Genomic DNA, 18,871 nt, shown 5'->3' with positions numbered 1-18,871 from the left:
AAAAGTCAAAATTTACCTCAGGTTTTATAAATAGTCTCTCCTTCAAACTCATGTTTGCAGTCTGAATGGTGCAAAAAAGCACTAGAGCCTCTGTTTTACAAAGTTCATGGGAATTGGCTTCGGTCAACATTACTTTAAGTGTATGAATGTGAGGTTCTTAACTTTTGGACCACTTTTCAGTAAAATCACAGGCACCCAGACTCTTCAGCACATAACAGCCCCCGCTGTAGTCCGGCTGAAAGGATGAGTGTGTTTGAAAACGTGTCTGAGGCTGTCTGAAAAATATCAGAATGTAGTCAGTCACTCAGACTGCAGAGACGAGGCGCAGATGGCCCTGAATGCTTGAGATGTTACAGCAAAAAGAAAACTGACTGAACAAAAGACTGAACATGAGCTATTTCCAATGTATTCTATATACACTAGCATGGAATGCTGTGTAAACCGGAGAGTTTTTCCACATTAAAATGTCATATTTGGTAATTATCATTTTAGGAAAGAGTGTTTAAATCATGCAGACATAGACCAGATTCAAGGGGTTTCTTATAAAACATCGTTTCAAACACTGCAGTGGGATTTAAGCACCAATTCTGAGCTTTAAACTAAGTAAAACAGAACCCTTTGAATCATTTGGAATGTTGGTAAGAACCTTGTATTGAAACCCAGAAGAAACACTTAAGTTGTCTCCTTCAGTATGTTTTTATGTATTTATGTATTTAAGATAAACAAGTGCTTAGGGGAAAAATGCAATATTACATGTGTAGTTCTCATTATTTTTTATCAACTTTGCATTCGAAATGGGTATTATTGTGCAAACACAGTAAATTGGTCTTTCCTTTTCCATTTTAAAAATGATCTCAAGAAATGAGTTTTAAGTGTTAATAAACAAGTTCAATTAATTAATATTAAAATGGGCTATAAGTAATGGGGTTGACATTTTTACAGTTTTACTAGTCTGTGCTTAAGGTCATTTCACTTCCTTCAAGAGATTTATAACAACGAGAAACAATTTATGGTAAAGGGGTTGACAGGTTAAGTTTTTCCTATTCTCACAACATGATAAAGTGAAAAAAGGAGGAATTTATTTGATCTTGTTGAGTTTTTTTAAATGATTTTTTATAACGATTATGCCAATTTTTTTGTTTGCTTAATTTAATAATTTAATTACAACAGGGTTGATAATCTGTGTACAATCTATAAATGTTTTGTTTTAAAAGATACATTATCACTAAAATACTGTTTTAATACATTTAATATTTTCTTAATTAATTTGATGGCAATGTATTTTTGTTTCTTACCTTTTATGATGTTTACTTTAATCACTTTCATGTAAAGTGAATTATCATTGTGTTTGAAATTCCTAAAATCTAAATGGTTGGTCTGCCATTCATTGCTAAATGTATTATTGTTGTGTTACTTACAGATATATTAATGAGGAACACAAAAGGCACTCATTTTGCAAAATGTCCCAGATATCAACATCAACCTTCTGTAAAGGGCTCAATTCCAAGGCACAGAGCAAAAATTAAACGACACCAGCTTTCCGACCTTTAGATTAATCTTGTTCTTGGGAATGTTTCTTTGTCTGGGTGTCTACCTCAAAGCATTTTTTAAACTACAACAGGATACAGATCATTTAGTAGGACTAGCGAGAACAAACCTCCCTGTGAGTAACAGAATCTGCTGCACATTTTCAGCCATCGATCTTTGAGATGACATCACTGATACACTCTCCGCTGAAGAACGACTGCAACATCTGCTGTGACGGCCACACAAATGGGAACTGTCCTAATTTATATAGCAAGAAACTGAGGAATGCTAAGCTAGACTTGTGTTACTCACTTTGAAAATGAAGCAATTCAAAAGCCTTTTATATTATATTTAGTTGTTGTTACATTAATAATTCACCCAAAAATAAAAATCTTGACATTACAACTTTTATCACAAAAAAGTAGGGCATTTATTTATTTAATTATTTATTTATTTTTACCATGACGATGCATGCTTACTCTATGGAAAAGAGCAGTGTGAACATCCTAACTATCTTCTTTTATGTTCAACAGAAGACAGAACAGAGTGCAACAGCTGAGTTCCAGAAGCAAAAAATAAATAAATTCAGTTGTGGTTGTTAATCCAAATGGTTGTTTATCCATGGTATTTGCTTCTGCTGAAGCATTCAGTCCACCTTATTTCAGCTTATTTTTAAAATAATCGTGTGTAACAGTGGAATTTCTGGTGAAAAACTACATTACCCATGATACTGTACAGAAAAGTTCACCAATCAAAGAGTCAAAACAAAGCAACGTGCCAAAATAGCTCTTTAGCTCTGCCAACTTCCATATTGTAGGTCTAAAGCCGTTAAGTACACAGTCTTGTACCTTTGTTTTTTGTCTGATTTTCAAAAACATTTTTGCTTCAAATCAAAGTTTGTAGTGTTGTGATTTGCCTCGTAGCTGATTGGCTTGGTTCATGGGTTATAACTCTTAAATGAAGACTTTTTTTTAAATCCCCATGGGAAAAAATAATGGAAAAAAATACTTTCTGAACTAGCGCCTTTGAAAAAGGGGACGGAAACTGTCTCTATAGGCCCTATTTTAACAATCTAAGTGCATGGTCTGAAGCACATGGCGCAGGTATACTACGGTGTGTCCGAATCCTCGTTTGGTAGTTTAATGACAAAAAAAAAATAAAAAATGGTCGGCACACCAGGCGCATAGTCCAAAAGGTTTGTAGATAGTCTCTTAATGAGTCAAGGGTGTGTTTTTGGTGCAATAAACCAATCAGAGTGTCATCTCCCATTCCATTTAAAAGGCAGTTGTGCTTACACCATGGCAGATTCGCTATTTACATGGGTGGAATTTGCAAGCAGAAAGACTGAACGCTTCTCCACAGAGGAATCCTTTTATTTTTATTATTTAAAAATTTTGTGTGCTGCTGCGCATCCCTGTGAGTGTAACAAGCATAGTGTACACTCGTTGTGCACCCACCTATAGGTGCATATTACTAACGTGCTCTTTGAATAACAAAACGCCATTGACTTTCTGTTGATCAATGGCACAGTCTTTTTCAGTTGCCTCAAAATAGCAACACGCCAACAATGCGCCTGAACACACCTCGTTTTCAAACCAGCACGCCCATGGGTAAACAGATGGGAGCGAGTGAATTTGCTATTTAAACAATGTGGCGCTGGATGTGAAAATGATTACTGCGTCGGGCTGAAACTAGCAAGAAAAATATAAAAATGCGTCGTGCCTAGCGTCCCATTGCACTGGGTGTCATGCAAGTTTAGAATGACATGTAGGTGAGTAAACAGCCACTGAATTTTCAATTTGGGGTGAATTATTCATGTAATTGTTAACATGACATCAGTTCCAGTAAGTGAAAGAGAGACCCATTATCTAAACAAGTTAATGTGGGAAAGACATGATCAGCAAGATCAGCGTCAGCACTCTACAGCCATCTTGATTTTAGTCTTCTAGATCAGTGATGATGTTCAGAGTTTCAGGAGTAAAACAGAAGAAAGGAGATGAGTAACAGTGATGCATCTTTTCATCTTTGTTTTCAAAGATCCGAGACTGGAACGTCTCAGAGGTGAATCCACAACCCCATTTCTCGGCTTCATCCATCAGTCTGATCGAATCTTTCAGACTCGAAACAAAAACAAGAGAAGTGAAACAAAGATGGTTATAATAGGGGCCTGTATCTCCTCATGATATCACCTCCTCAAGATCTCCTAAACAACCACATTACAGAGAAACAGTCCTGAGAGCGCCAGAGAGCCGAATCGTAAATATTGCACAGCACAATTCTGTTTAGATTTGATATGTGCTTTAACAAGAAGATAAGGTGTAAGGTCTGATTTCAATGGGTCTGCTGTGACCTCCTGCTGCTGTACCCATCATTTCACCAACCAGCTTGACACCAAACAAGATAAGAAAGAGCCAGAGACACAGACACAACACACAGAGACTCATGTGGGCTACATCCACTGAAAACCTGCAAACACTCAGGAACCTGTAATAAGAGATGGTCTTCATCACTGTCAGTTTAAGCAATGCATAGTTGTCTTCTCAGCTGAAACTGTCCCTGAAAGAGCAGGCATTTCTCTCTAATGCCATCAGTGTTGAGGAAGCAACTTTGAAACTGCAGCTTGCCAAGCTGCAAATAATTTGAAGTACTTCAATTTACAGTCAAGCTCCTCCTGAAAAAGTAATTAGCTACAACTAACATAAGGTAACTGACTACACTGAAACTGCTTAAGCAAGCAATATCCACCAATTAAACTTGACTGAATTTGAATTCACTGGAAAAATGTGGTAATCTGCAATTGTTGCTAATTTGCTGCTAATTTGTTAGATTTGTTTAGTGAGATCAGATAACAATTTTGACTTGAATAAAACTAGAAAAAATAGATGGTATTACATGGAGCAAACATTATTACCTGAAAATAAATAAATAAAAAGATGCAGTTTTGGTTGTCTAAAAATCTAAGGTATTCTGTTAAAATGCCTGACATTACATGTTCTAATAATTAATAAATAAATAATTTGTCCCGAATCGTATGGTACGGACATCACGGATCGGCTCATGCAGTTATACGACAAATACAGTCAGTCACAGGCTATCAACACTCCAATCCAAGGGGCGTGTGTGGTAATGCATTGTTGCCTAACCACTTTTAACCAGCTTTAACCACCAATAATCATAATAAGCTCTGTGTTTTCGATAATAAACAAAGTGTAATTTTTTTTTTTTTCAAATTCTGTCAAAATTCAAACAATAAATGCCATTTTGATTTTTTTTTTTTTAAGTGTGGCACAACAGACGCTGTATAGTAGGCACCTCCTCAGTTCAAATGGCTGCGCGCAGAGTGAGTGAACGTGATCATCTCTTCCTCTTCACTACTAGTTACAAAATGAACACGAATGAACATCCATACACAGGTATGTTGAAAGACACAGTACAACTTACCGAAACGTATCTCGTGTAATCACTCAACCAGTGTTCTAACCAAAGAAAAACATTAATAAAACAGCTTGTAAACAGTGTCACACATTTACCTTAGAAAAGCCATTCTGTGTCCACAGCTGTTCGCTAGAGAAATTAACTCTTTCGCTAAATATACGCACTGTATTAGCCTATATATTAATTATATGTTACTTAACCTGATAGTGATGTCTTCATTATTTAAAATATATGTTTAAATAAATCCATGAAACATGTTATTACAGCCACTGTGTAAATGATTATATTTCAACAACAAATTTGGAGAAACATAATTTTATAATTAGATATAGAAGTTAATGCAAAAACTGCATATGTTGGTTCTGTTCTGTTTACCCAAAGGGGGGATATTGCTGCTCTCCCTGCTCTTATCCATGCTAGGCTGCATGGATGCGTAGGGAGTTCTTGCCCAGAACAGAACCATACCGCCAATACAAACTCTATGCATTATCAATAACATTTAACGATAGTGGTCCTGACAGAAATGAACTCTGTTGTTAATTGTAACCTTTAATATTATAGTAAAGTAAGTACTCTCTTTATAGATAACAGCATTAGCAGAGTTTTTTTTTTTTTTTTTAATCCTTAATAATATTTTAAGTTTAATTGAATTAATTTAAAGACAGAGACACAGTAAATGAAAAAAAAAAGTTTTGAAAGTTTTGACTTCAAAACCGAGGTACGTACCGAACCGTCATTTTTTTGTACCGTTACACCCCTAATTATATATATATATATATATATATATATATATATATATATATATATATATATATATATATATATATATATATATATATATATATATTTTTTTTTTTTTTTTTTTTTTGATTAAATATCTAGATTAGAACATGTCATGTCTGGCATTTAAACAGACTGTTTCAAAAGCTTTAAAAAATTACAACACAGTTGTTCAAACACTAAACTATGTGAAAACACCTAATCTACTATCACACACATATTGTTGCCATTTTTAGTCAGTTGTTCTCCAACTGAATGCCACAAGAAAAATTTCACTCCGTATAAAAAAAAGAAAAAAAAGCCTGTCCTATATTAACCTGCTTTATGCCGCTGATTGGAGCTAAATGCAAAACAATGCAAATGAATTGACAACGTCATTGAGTTTCAGTCAATTTCTCATCGGATTCATCACCCACACCCGCAAGTCTATTATCCTGAAACCATGCTGCAAGCTTTCTTTTTGTAAGCCACTACTAACACTAATAGAGCCCAATAACACAATGTTTTGTATCAGCCAGACCTCGCAGGAAGAACAGGAAACAAAGTAACGAGTAACATGTGACAGGCCCTGTTTGATTTTTGCATGACAAACACCAATCAGGAGGCAGCTGTGATGAGGCTTAATCCATTAAAACCAGCGTCTCCTCCCGGTTAAATCCTAATGAGGATTTAAAGAGCTCGGCTGCAGGGGGCCGTCGGACAACAGACACACCTTGCTGAGCGGTCTGCCCCCGACCCACTATTCTCCTTTCTTATCATACAGATCAGGAGGAGGGCTGATGAAAGACGGTGAAGACGAATGCGGGCATATTGACCCCCCGGCCGCTCGGCATTATGGGAAGTCTGATCCCTCGGTCTGATAGAAAACCCCTGGGTAAGAGGAAAAACAAAAAGCAGGAGACAAGAAGAAGAAAGACACAAAGAGAGCTGTGTAGTCTGAGGTATAAAAACGAAAACAAAGGAATCCGAGATCTGGATCCAAGATCTTAATAAAGAAGCTAAATAAGGGCGAATTCAGATATATTGATATTGACGGAACGTCGATATGAACAAAAAGCCACAGGGCTGAGGCTGAGGGGAATTGGCTTTAGCCGCTCAAAGATAATCAGTTTCGCTAGTTTAAATGTTTCCTTACAAAGTGTAACTGCACAGATGGGATTTTGAGGCATGTGAAAGGCTTGTCCACACTTGTCCGTCTCTAAAGAGAACGGCGTTTTTTCACAGCAGGATCCACGTCATTTAATCAGACCCTTCAGTAAGAAACAAATCTGCTATGAATCTTGCAAATTAGCATTCTCTGTTTAAATACAAAGGGAATGCATACATATTCCAGCCTAAGCTTGTCTGCAAGACTAGCTGAGCTGGTTAGTCTAGTTTATTTTAATGATTTAAGAAGGGCACTTCTCAACTGGTCAGGCTTGGGAACCAGCAAAGACCAACAAACTCCCTTAGGCTGGTTTGTTTATTTATTTTATTTTTTTCTCTCTTTAAGCAGGGTTAGCGATACCAAAATGGATCTGGATCCCGGATCAAGAAAAATAATTAGAAAATAACTAGTTCTTTCTATTATTTTTGTTTCACTTACATTCCAAAGAATAGACATAAAATCATAATACAAAACACATATTTTTCCCTAAAATACTTGCTTGACACATGAGGAGACAAATGCACAACCCCGTCAATCAAAGAAACTGGAAAGATCCGCTCTAATTCTGTCTGTGTGTGAGTTCAGAGAGACCAACAGCCCAGAGACATGGAGAAAAGGACAGAAGATGAGAAAGAGACATGTGGGTGGGAGAAAGACCGTGAGAGTGAGACAGCTAAACAAAGACAGTAACAGAAACTACTCAACAAACCTTGATTTTGAGCACCCCACCCCCCCCCCCCCCCAAAAAAAAAAAAACACTAAAACAACCAGCCTTCATTTCTCATGATACATGATACATGAACACAAAATGTATATTTGTGGACTCACACAAGCACACACACACACATACAGATATATATATATAGAGCTGCCATTCTAGACATCCCTGTGACATATTTTTACTGTTAATCAGCAGACATTCAACTGAGGTGTTTAAAGAGTCGAGATAGACAGCTCATTTCAGTCAGAGAGACAGATGGCTCATTTCTGCCAGAAAGACAGACGGCTCGTTTCAGACAGAGAGACAGACAGCTCATTTCAGTCAGAGTTTGAAGGCAAGAGGGACAGCAGCTGTCCAAATAAGGGGCCCATGTGAGATGGAAAATATGATTTTTAGGTTACACTTATATAGGGAAGAGTGTTAAACTTTGGGGTATGATTCAAATGTAACAAGGATTTGTAGAATTGTGGTGGGTGATATGACAAAAATTCAAGGTTACTCTGCATACATTTTTTTTGTATTTATTTTGATATTATATTGGAAAATTTAGGAATTTATTGGGAATAGTTTAATGAAATGAAAGTTACTGCATCCCATCTGATAATGTTCATTTTTAGAACTTGGAACGGAAATCAACAAAACATTAAAAAAGAAAAAATGAAAAAAGATTCTACATCCGTTTATCCTGCCCAATACCTGAACTTAATCACTACAACAACTACTTTCCTAACTATTAATAAGCAGTAAACTTAGTTTATTGAGGGAAAAGTCATAGTTAATTATGTCCCCCATACTAAAGTGTTACCATGACAATAAATTATGGTTTTGTAAAGCATGCAGATAGACAGATGTGCAAACACTTTGACCATCATGCAGTGTATATCATTCAGCTCTTGCTAATGGTGAGAGTTTTCATCCCAAACATTTTCATATGCTTTGAAGACATGCAAATGACATACAGTCCTGTATTTATTCATATCATGTTGCGAATCTGAAAATCAATAGGGATGACCTTTAAATATCTAAAAAGTTTGACTGAATCTCCAGTTCTGAGTTAAAAACCGCAGTTGAAATAGAGGCATCATAGGTCAAGATTGCAATCAGCCTCCATGAAAAAAGAACATCATGAAAGGAAACTATTCACTTGAAGAAAACCTGGCTTATATATTTGCCTAATAGAGGCAGGTGAAAGTTAGCTCTTCAAAAATTAAAAGTTCAATCTTTAATTCTATTTTGTCAAAAGGCTACAGCCGCCAAGAACGCTGTTAATTCTAAGATGTGTGATTTGCCTATCTGGAAGTCACACAGAAGCTGTTCTGATATGAATTAAGATGGAGATGGAGAAGTGTTTTTATGAATACAGGCGGGTGGCCGCCGGTCGAGGCCACGGTTCCCTGCTATTCGTTGTGAATGAGCCCAAGGCAGCAGGACACGGACGGATATTATTCAGTCCTTTCCATAATTAAAAAAAAAGGAAAAAAAAAAAAAAAGAATGTCTCGTATTACTCAAAATCCTTACCAGAAAATTGGCCAGACATATAAAGCAAAGCTTTCTTTCAGAACTACTTAGCCTCATCGTGAAATAAGCCAGTGACAGTGTGTTCAAAGAAAAACTGTAATTGCTGGTAAATAGTGATGCTAATTTATCAAACAATAAACCTGCACCCTGTTACTGTACATGAATGAGTCAATATGACTCCTGTTGACTTTTATATTAAGTGAACTAAAAAAAAAAGCCTGTACTCTGAAAATGCAGACACACATATTTGGCCAACACATAGTACATATTTGACATTTGTTTTTACAATACTATGGCAGTGAGAATCCAACAATACTTATTAATCATGCTCTGACACAGAAATTGAGCTTGTGTAGCTAGAAGTTTCTGCATTTACATATGTTAATGAAACATAAAGATCTATTGGCTGAGGAGAGAAAACAGCCAATAATTTTTACACACACACACACACACGCACACACGCACACACACACACACACACACACACACACACACATGTTTGTTTTTGTGAATTGTGGGGACTTTCCATAGACTTCAATGCATTTTACACTGAACAAACTGTACATTCTATCCCCCTACCCTGCCCCTACCCCTAAACCTAACCCTCACAGGAAACTGTGCAAACTTTTACTTTTTCACAAAAACTCATTCTATATGATTTATAAACCCATTTACATTGTGGGGACCGCTGGCTGGTCCCCACGATGTAGGTGAACTCAGGTTTATATTACATCATGGGGACATTTGGTCCCCACAATGTAATATAAACAAAAGCACACACACACACACACACACACACACACACACACACACACACACACACACACACACACACGTTTGTTTTTGTGAATTGTGGGGACTTTCCATAGGCCGCAATGCATTTTATACTGTACAAACCGTACTTTCTATCCCCCTACCCTACCCCTAACCCTAAACCTAACCATCACAGGAAACTGTGCACACCTTTATTTTCTCACAAAAACATCATTTAGTATTTTTATTAATTAATTTACATTGTGGGGACCGGTGGCTATATATATATATATATATATATATATATATATATATATATATATATATATATATATATATATATATATATATATATATATATATATATATATATATATATATATATATATATATATAGCAATTTCTTCAGTTTTAAGACTCACTCTTGTGAAGCAGTAATATCACTACGATTATCAAATAAGCATTAGGAGCTCAGCTCAGACTAATAAAGCAATCAGCATATACAACCCTGATTCATTTCTGTAAGAGCGCAATGCCACATTTCATGGCATTCAATGGCAGACATACTATCAATAAAACGGCTCCACAATACTTCATCACTGCTTTGCGTTTCAGCTTTATAAAAACCAGAAAATGTCGTTTGAGAAGATGCACAGAATACAAATGAGCTACATCCGAACCTATAGTCAGCGTTCGGCCCACGAAATGAAATCAGAAAGATGAGATCTGAAGTTTCTAGGATATACTCGAGAGAAAGAGGGAACAAACCCTCAAGCAATCAATCTCTCAAAGTTTCTGCACAAGCAGAAACTTCCAGCCATGGCTATGGCAGTAACCCATTTAATTCAATTATAAAAATGCATTAAAAAGATATTACGGCAGGGACAGAGTGTAATGAGGCGTGTTTACTTGAGGATATTGTTTATAATGAGCAGTTGTAGGGTTTAGGCCTATAGTTAGAACAGGACATGAGAGTAAACAGACTGGAGATGAGATGAGGGAAAACTCAGAAACACTGTATGGTCTTTCTTTTAATTTAACCGAAAAGAAAACGAAGGCAAGCTCTGTGTTAATGCACACAGCTTCCCGAGAACCTCAGGCTATCTGTCTGGAAGGAAACAGCCATTATTCATCTGAGCTATCAGAAATGGTGTCTGCTTCAAACGTCCACCTCATAAAAGACCAAAAAACAGCACCATAAACCCAAACTTGTGGCTAATTCAGATGATAGCAAGAATATGTTGCTTTTATGAAAGATGTGTAATATTTCGAGGGAAAAAAAGTCTTACCGTCAGAACTCTGTACAACCGTCAAGACGAACACCAGGCCGCAGAGGACCAAAGACTTCCATTCTGAACATCCCATCCTGGCTCTGACTGGACTTGCCGCTTTCCACATGTCTGAGTCGAAATCACTGTAGTCACAACGATCCAGGGAAGTCACTCTGAGAGATAACCATCATTGACCTCCGAGCCTGCAAGAAAACCACAGTGGACTGTCAGTGTTTGGCTGTCGATGAAGAGCTCCTCAGGCATAAAAACTTCCTCCTTTAAACTGCTCCAGTCTCAGTTGCCTCAGTTCCTCCATGCAATGTTTTGTTTGTTTTTTCCAGTAGCAAATTCACACAGATTTCCTCCCAGGTGTAGAAACCCTCTATTGGAAGGTGACTGAGACCTGAAACAGCACCTCCCGCATTACAAACAAGCCATTTACCTCAAAGCCTGTCGTTACCGTTTATCTGATTCTTTCTCCCAAACCTGTTCTGCTACCATCCTTTTCTGAGAGGAGGCAGCTTTCTCAGCTTTCTAAAGCCACCGCTGCATATTCTCCAGCCAAACAGAACTCTATCATATACAGTATCTCATATTTTAAATGTTTTCTTTCTCTGCATGTTTACACCCTCCACCGGCCTCCCATAAAACACACTCACGGCCTCATGGGAAACATCGTCACTCCAGTAACGAGCCACTTAGGAGCCCATTAAAAACAGTGTGTGCACCCCCCCTAGGTTTCTTGAAGATACACTAAATATATCTCACCACCCTTTAATACATCATTGCATTACAGGGCATTTCCTCATGTCTAGTCAAAAAGAAAAAAAAAAAAAAAAGTATTGGAATTTTTGCTTCCTGGATTGTCATATATATGGTTGTGAGGTGAGAAATTATTGTTAATTATATTAACATATACAAGTAGAGGTATTCACTGAATGGAACATTTCCGTATAATCAGACAAAGAATGTCTGAATGGCCTCCTATTATTATTATTCAAAAGTCAACAATGTGACTATAAATAGTATAGTGTGTAATAAATAGTACACACACACACGCTATCAAATCGATTAATCACAATTAATTGCATCTAACAAAAAAAGTTTGTTTACATACTATATATATATATATATATATATATATATATATATATATATATATATACACACACACACACACACACACACACACACACACACACACACATGAATTAATATGTTTATTCTGGCAAAACACATAATACATGATTTTTGTTTTTGGTTCACATCAAATATTGTGGACACCAACGATACTCCTTTCATGAAAAGACTCAAATGGTGGGTGTAGCATCATTAGCATTAGCATCAGCAAAATACTGTAACAGCACAATGCTGTCGAGCCTCCCAGCCTACTTAGATTCTGAAAGAGAGTATTTTTATTCTCCCTAAAATCATCTGTGCTGAGATTTTCGGAGATAAAAAAAAAAAAAAAAATCACTAGTGATGCCGTTGTGGTGGCGGCTCACAGCAGTTAGCAGTGAGGAAAATAAATGCATAAAGGATGAGGGTTGATCCCTACATAGTCAAAGGGTGTTCGACTAAATCAACGACAACAGCTCCGTACTTTCATATCTTCGTCTCACGCTGTGAGCAGTTAACATGCTGATCAGTTTCCAGAAGCGGAGCCATGGACGAAGGCGGCCCGCCTGACTCCCGCGCTCCTCATTAAACGTGTTGAGGTCTCTCCCCTCCACGGGAGGCCTTATCTCCCTAAGCTTCAGCAAAGACCGCCGATCAACACCTGTTAAGTGCTTCAAACAAATACTGCAGTTCCAACGCTGACGCGGCACAGCGGGAAAGCCTGTTGTCGCCGTTCTGTGTGTTTTGTATTCTCAAATCAAATTAAAAACTGTAATCATGACAAATTAAGACAGCAACCGTTCATCTTCAAAGGATTCGGGCCGGTATGTTTGATACCGGCACTTCCTTTGATTATGGAGCAAACCGGGCTGCCGTTTTATGCCGAAAGCTTCGCTGAATTGTGTTGCTCACGTAGAAACTAACAAAGCTATATAAGGGCTGTGATCGATGGAGAGGTCTAGACCCAGAAGGCTTTTTCACAGCTGTGTACATCTGCTCCAACAGCCCAGCAACACTTACAGTTCCTCAACAAAACAGTTGCATGAAATAAAAAGAGGAACTTTGAAAGAACATTCCTCTTCTCCGGGTGAGAAGAGAGCCGTTCAAATCAGATCTGAAAGACCAGTTTGAGATGTTAATGCCAAAACAGAGAAACAAAGGGCAGATGTGTAATTATGCGGCCGTCTTTCTCCCAAGCGGGAGTGAGACCCACCGGAGAATAGAGGAGGAGTCATCTATTCAGAGGGGTGGGTGCAGGAATAATGCACAAGAGGCAAGGCCGAGGGGGGCGGAGGGGGGTTTACAAACTTTACAATGCGAGATTGACAGCTTGCAAGTCTCGCTTGACCTCTGAATTAACCCCCAAGCTTTCAATGAACTACAAAAAGAGCCATGAGATTGATGGTCAAAGAATATGACAAGTGTATAAAAAATGGGCCCATAAACAGGGACACGCATTCGCACAATAGAACTCAAACACACCAACATCGTGACAAAGCACACAAGCTGACATGCTAAATATTCATAAAGGGGAATTTGTGAAACATATCTTTTCCAGCAAGGTGATTTCATAGTAGCTTTACTTTTAAGCATTCCATCACACCAGTAATGTTCAACTGTTAACAAATTGCAATCTGAGTATTAATCAATTGCATTTCATGATCTAGCTAAAGTGTTATGTTGGCATAGATCACGTCTTCAGAACAAGGTCGCCAGTTTTACAGTTCAATTTGACATTGACATTGCATATAAGGTGCTGTCTAAGATATCATTTGAAGTCATATTTCTTTTTACAATTGTCAGTTGTTTATAATAAAAAATGCATGGTAGCAGGGCAACATTTTAGGGCAGTCCCCATGTGAAACAAGATAAAGTGAAAAAAGAGGAGCCTCTACATCCTTAAAGCATTCCATTCCTTAAAAAGCATTTTTTTATTATTTGTACAGCTGCTTTAAAACAATAGTAAAGTAACAGGGCTGACACATAACCTGGAGACACTTATCCTTATTTTTCTAACAATAAATATAGAAAATATATAGCAAGAGAGAGACCGAATACAGAAAAAAACATAAGCTTTAACTTCAGTATTATTGGGTAAATATTTGAATATTTGGAACATTCAGCAAATATTTGGAAATACGGGGTGGAAAGACAAAAAATACAACAATCACCCTCTATTGTGTAGTACAGGTATTAACATGTTATGTAACACTTTTTGGTAACACTTTATTTTACAGTGTCATTTTTACATATGTTACATGTAGTTGGTAATAACTATAAATTATGCATAATTACATGCTATTAACCCTAAACCAAACCAAACCCTAATCCTAACCCTATAGTAAGGACATGTAGTTACTTAATATTCTTATTACTTAAATGTATAATAACAGTGTAACAAAGAAACCTTAAAATAACGTGTAACACACCTTATTTTAGTGTCCTTGTCACAGATGTACTTAATATAGTAAATTATACATAATTATATGCAACTAAACCTAAACCAAACCAAACCCTAATCCTAATCAATATACTTGAAAATTAAATACATAATTACACTGTAACAAGGACACCTTAAAATAAAGTGTAACCACATATTGGTAGTGCTAGTAACTTATTGTTCATTATTTTTTATGAGGGACACAAATGTCACCAGTTTTGCAGACTGACCCAAAATAGCAAAAAATACCCTTTCATGAACATTTGCCAGTGAAGGGTTTGTTTTCGATGTTTGCGTATTTGTGCTAGAATATCAGGTCAGTGATCAGATGACAGTGCCCCGTTGAGCCAGAAACGCTAGAGGAAATCAATCAGCGGTCCAGGGGTGGGCCAGTTAATGCATAGCAACACACAAGTCATTCTGCACACATCCCATTTGACTCGACTGTCACACATTCACCTTTGCCATCTGGACGCTGCCGCTTGTGTACATCTTAAAAGCAGAGGACAAACATCATAATATCAGGGGTGATGGATGTATTAAGGTCAGATGGACGACAATGTCAAACACTAAATGAGCAAATGACAAAAAAACTCTAAATGCTATTGTACAAGCAATGAATGAGGAAACATATGTCATTATAAACTAAACGTAGAGGACAGGAAAAGCAAATCAAATCTCTCTTTTGCGCAACAAAAACAAGGGGATTTTTGCATTCCTTATGAAGCTTGAAAGTTTCAATCCTCATTGCAGTTAGATAGAAAAGAATGACCGAGGCATTTTCTAGTGGTGTTCAGCATAGAAGAAACAAAGACATGCAGGTTTATAACATGAGGGTGATTAAAAATGAGAGATTTGTCATTTGTAGGTAAACTAATCCGTTAATAGTTCTTAAACCTCTTTCACTAAAACAAATGGAACAAGTTTCCTACAGCACTATTCAACACTTTGTCACTATTGAATCTGCATTGCTACAGCAAACGAAGTTATCTTTTTTGTTAGCTTGCTGTCTAAATTAAATGTAGTCAAAGAGAAAGCCTCGGCAATGTAAAATACTACAAAGACAATCAATAGACAATATAGCTTTCTGTTGTGTTTTTGGCAGTAATTGTGCACAACAACAAACACTGAGTGTTACGGATGTAGTCTGATATGTGGATTAATAACAGACCAAGGCTGCATTTCTCAAAAGCATTGTGAGCTAAGTTGATCGCGACCAACAGTAAAACAGTAAAACAACAACAACAAGAAAACCTCATGAATCATGATCCAGCTCCATCAAAATGACTAAAGGACTTGTTAATGAAATCATTTACGGTCCGGAATTGGATCAGAATTGAATAATAAAAGAAAACAAAATCATTCATTTCCTTGCGGTTCCTATTCCTGCGTTGATTCCTTACAAGCACAGCTGGCTTCTACACCAGAACTGCAAATGTATCTTCTTAACTAGCCATTTAGCTCTGTGTTTAAGTCCTGGAAAAGATGCATGAAACCCTTTGTGAGAAAACTGTCTCATGACCATGTCAAATCTGAATAACTGCTTTAATGAAAGCACGCAGACAGGGTAAAAAGGCACATATAACGCTTTGAGTGGTGGTAAAATACTGTAATCACTCTCTGTGAATGAAATCTCACTCTTTTTAACTTCTTTTCATCCTTCTCTCAAAGAAGATGCTCGTGATCCATTAATCAGAGTAATCAAGGCCTCTATCAAGCCGCCACACAAGCAAGAGACGAAAACACAACTAAGAACCAGAGCAGAACCAAATTCAGTACAAACCAGAGCTTCTGGGGAAGTTTCTGGAAATAGATTGAACAGTCCCTTTTTGGTAGCGATTACCCAACACCACATTCATACTCCACAGGAAGGGGGTAGTTTACTCATCTATTCATTACCCTGATACACAGCATTCTAATTCCGACGGTAAATGACATGCACACCGGCGTAATAACGTGCAGAACGCATCAGAAATCCTATTAAAATGGCACGGTGTCTCTCAGAGATGATTATAATAGGACTCGACTGCTATGAGTAAGTAAGTTTTAATATGGCCTTCACATATTGTTAACAGTAATTTTGATGTTTTAGTGGACAAGGAGTGGATTATCTGAAAATGAAATTTAAAAAATGTCATTTCCATTAACTGATAGCGCCAAATTCCTCCTTTCAGGTTGCCGACGATAAGGAGGATTCAGTCCCGTCGTGTTTTCCCCAAGAAGCCTCCGTTTTAACGGTAATAGAGTGACATTAATATGGGGAGACGTATAAGAAGGTCAAAAAAATTCTGAGGACCACCATTATACAGGTATCTTACACGGATAGCACCTGCCAATCAGAAGAAAGAAGTCCTTGACACTCCATGTTTCCCCTTCAGCTGGGATACAGGAGGGAAACAGACTTTATTTGGCAGAAAAATGCAGTGAGCACTTCACACGAAAATGGTACACTTTGGAGTTCCATATCTTTTTAAAGCATTATCGGCACAAATATGTATTTATTTAGTTAGTTACTTAGTTGTTTGTTTGTCAGAACTATTAGATATAATATACAATCTACTGTAACATAAATAATTTTACTCATTTAACTTAAATAACTAAAAATGTAATCCCATTTTGCATGTGACTCTGTTACTGTACGATTTTGTCCTTTACGTTGCATATAATGTAACATTATTTAAAATTGTGACATCCAAGAAATAGCATAAAATAGGCCATTTATAAATATTGCAATTTGCACACCTGCATTTGTTACGCTATACCATTTAACCCTGTTAAATACATTGTTTATTATGTTTTATATGTGAAATATGTGGAAAAAGAGGATGTTTTCTTTTCATTCAATATACATATCAATCAGCATCTACAAACCAACATTTAGTCATGATTAGTTGGCCCCTATTTATTTAGGCTAAAATTTTAGGGCAATTTAAACACAAATTTTAGTAAAAGGACCACAAAATATATTTAATATTTGACTCTTTTCACTGACTATTTGTTGAAAGGAAGAAAAAAATAAAAAAAGAAACTTAATTTTTAAGGCCCTACTCTGTTCAAGGTTTGTGGAAAGTGACTGTGTTTTTGCATCAGCCTGACAAAACAAGGAGAGCAAACAAGGGAACAACATCTGTCTTCATGCCACAAAAAAAGAGAGCCAGCCAATGTAAGAGGTCATAAAACATCAGGAGAAACTACAGATAAAAGGAAAGGTTTCTGCTATTCTCATAGGCTCATCATCTCAGTTTCAACAAAATGCATCAATTTTTAATTCCTGCAAAAGCAATGAAAGCACTGTTGCTGTCAAAATGGTGCAAATGCACAGGTGAAAATGCATGTGTGTGTGTGTGTGTGTGTGACGGTGTGACGTTCGGTCATTCAGCGTGATTTGTTCAGATGCATTCATACTAAGAGCTCTCTTGTATTAAAGACAACATGAAACAACATCCACTCATTTTACTTCACATAGTAATCTGACATATTTCCAAGTGAAACAGGGTATTTAAAGAAAATACAGAATTAAATAATACAATTTAAATAAATGCACAGATGATGATCCAAATAAATAAATAAATAAATAAATAAATGAGCTATACCATTTGATTTTTAAAGCATTTAAGTCACTGGATTATTGAATAGACTTGGTAACTGTAACTGTAATATAAAATTATTCTGACATTTTATTTTAGCAAGGAGGAGCCAAAATGAATTTCGGAGGCAGAAAGAGTTTCATTTACATTATGATTTTTTTATTTTTTTATATAAAGACAAACTTTTTTTTTAGGGTTAGGATAATGTGCACAGATGGGATGCACAATAAGATCAGAAACATGTGTTAAAAAAAGTGAATCTGATTTCATGTCAGCCTTGATAAATAAGCCCACTCATATGTGTCTTTATGTGCCTTTCATTCATTGACGTTTGATTATTGATTATTTTACACACGCACACACACACAATCCAACTCGTCTGTCTCTCTCAGACAAGAGCAGTTGTGTGAGCGTAACGCCTCCTCTGTCCCTCTATTAAGCACTAGATCATCAATTATTCAGCACCATCGTGAGCCATTATTCAACAGGATGATTAATTTTTAAGATGGCAGAAGTGAACACAAAACATAAAGTGAGGGGCATTAAAAGAACGTCTGGAATGGGCGACATTA

General features: G+C 36.7%; 1 protein-coding gene across 6 annotated transcripts in view; it reads right to left on the bottom strand.

Moving 5' to 3' along the window:
- The window catches only part of adgrl2a (adhesion G protein-coupled receptor L2a), a 119,361-nt gene that overhangs the window by 83,908 nt on the left and 16,582 nt on the right, over nucleotides 1-18,871 (bottom strand). For all 6 annotated transcript variants that reach the window (XR_010895348.1, XM_067388537.1, XM_067388534.1 and 3 more), the window contains exon 2: nucleotides 11,172-11,356. Coding sequence is in view for 5 of the 6 variants with exons in the window: in XM_067388537.1 (XP_067244638.1) it covers nucleotides 11,172-11,280 (109 nt within the window). In the remaining variant the exon portion in view is untranslated. The remainder of the gene's footprint in view (nucleotides 1-11,171; nucleotides 11,357-18,871) is intronic.

Source organism: Chanodichthys erythropterus, chromosome 6, assembly GCF_024489055.1.
Source record: "Chanodichthys erythropterus isolate Z2021 chromosome 6, ASM2448905v1, whole genome shotgun sequence".
Classification (NCBI taxonomy): Eukaryota; Metazoa; Chordata; class Actinopteri; order Cypriniformes; family Xenocyprididae; genus Chanodichthys; species Chanodichthys erythropterus.
The sequence above is the reverse complement of the archived record's forward strand: the minus strand, read 5'-3'. Positions and strand labels throughout refer to the sequence as shown.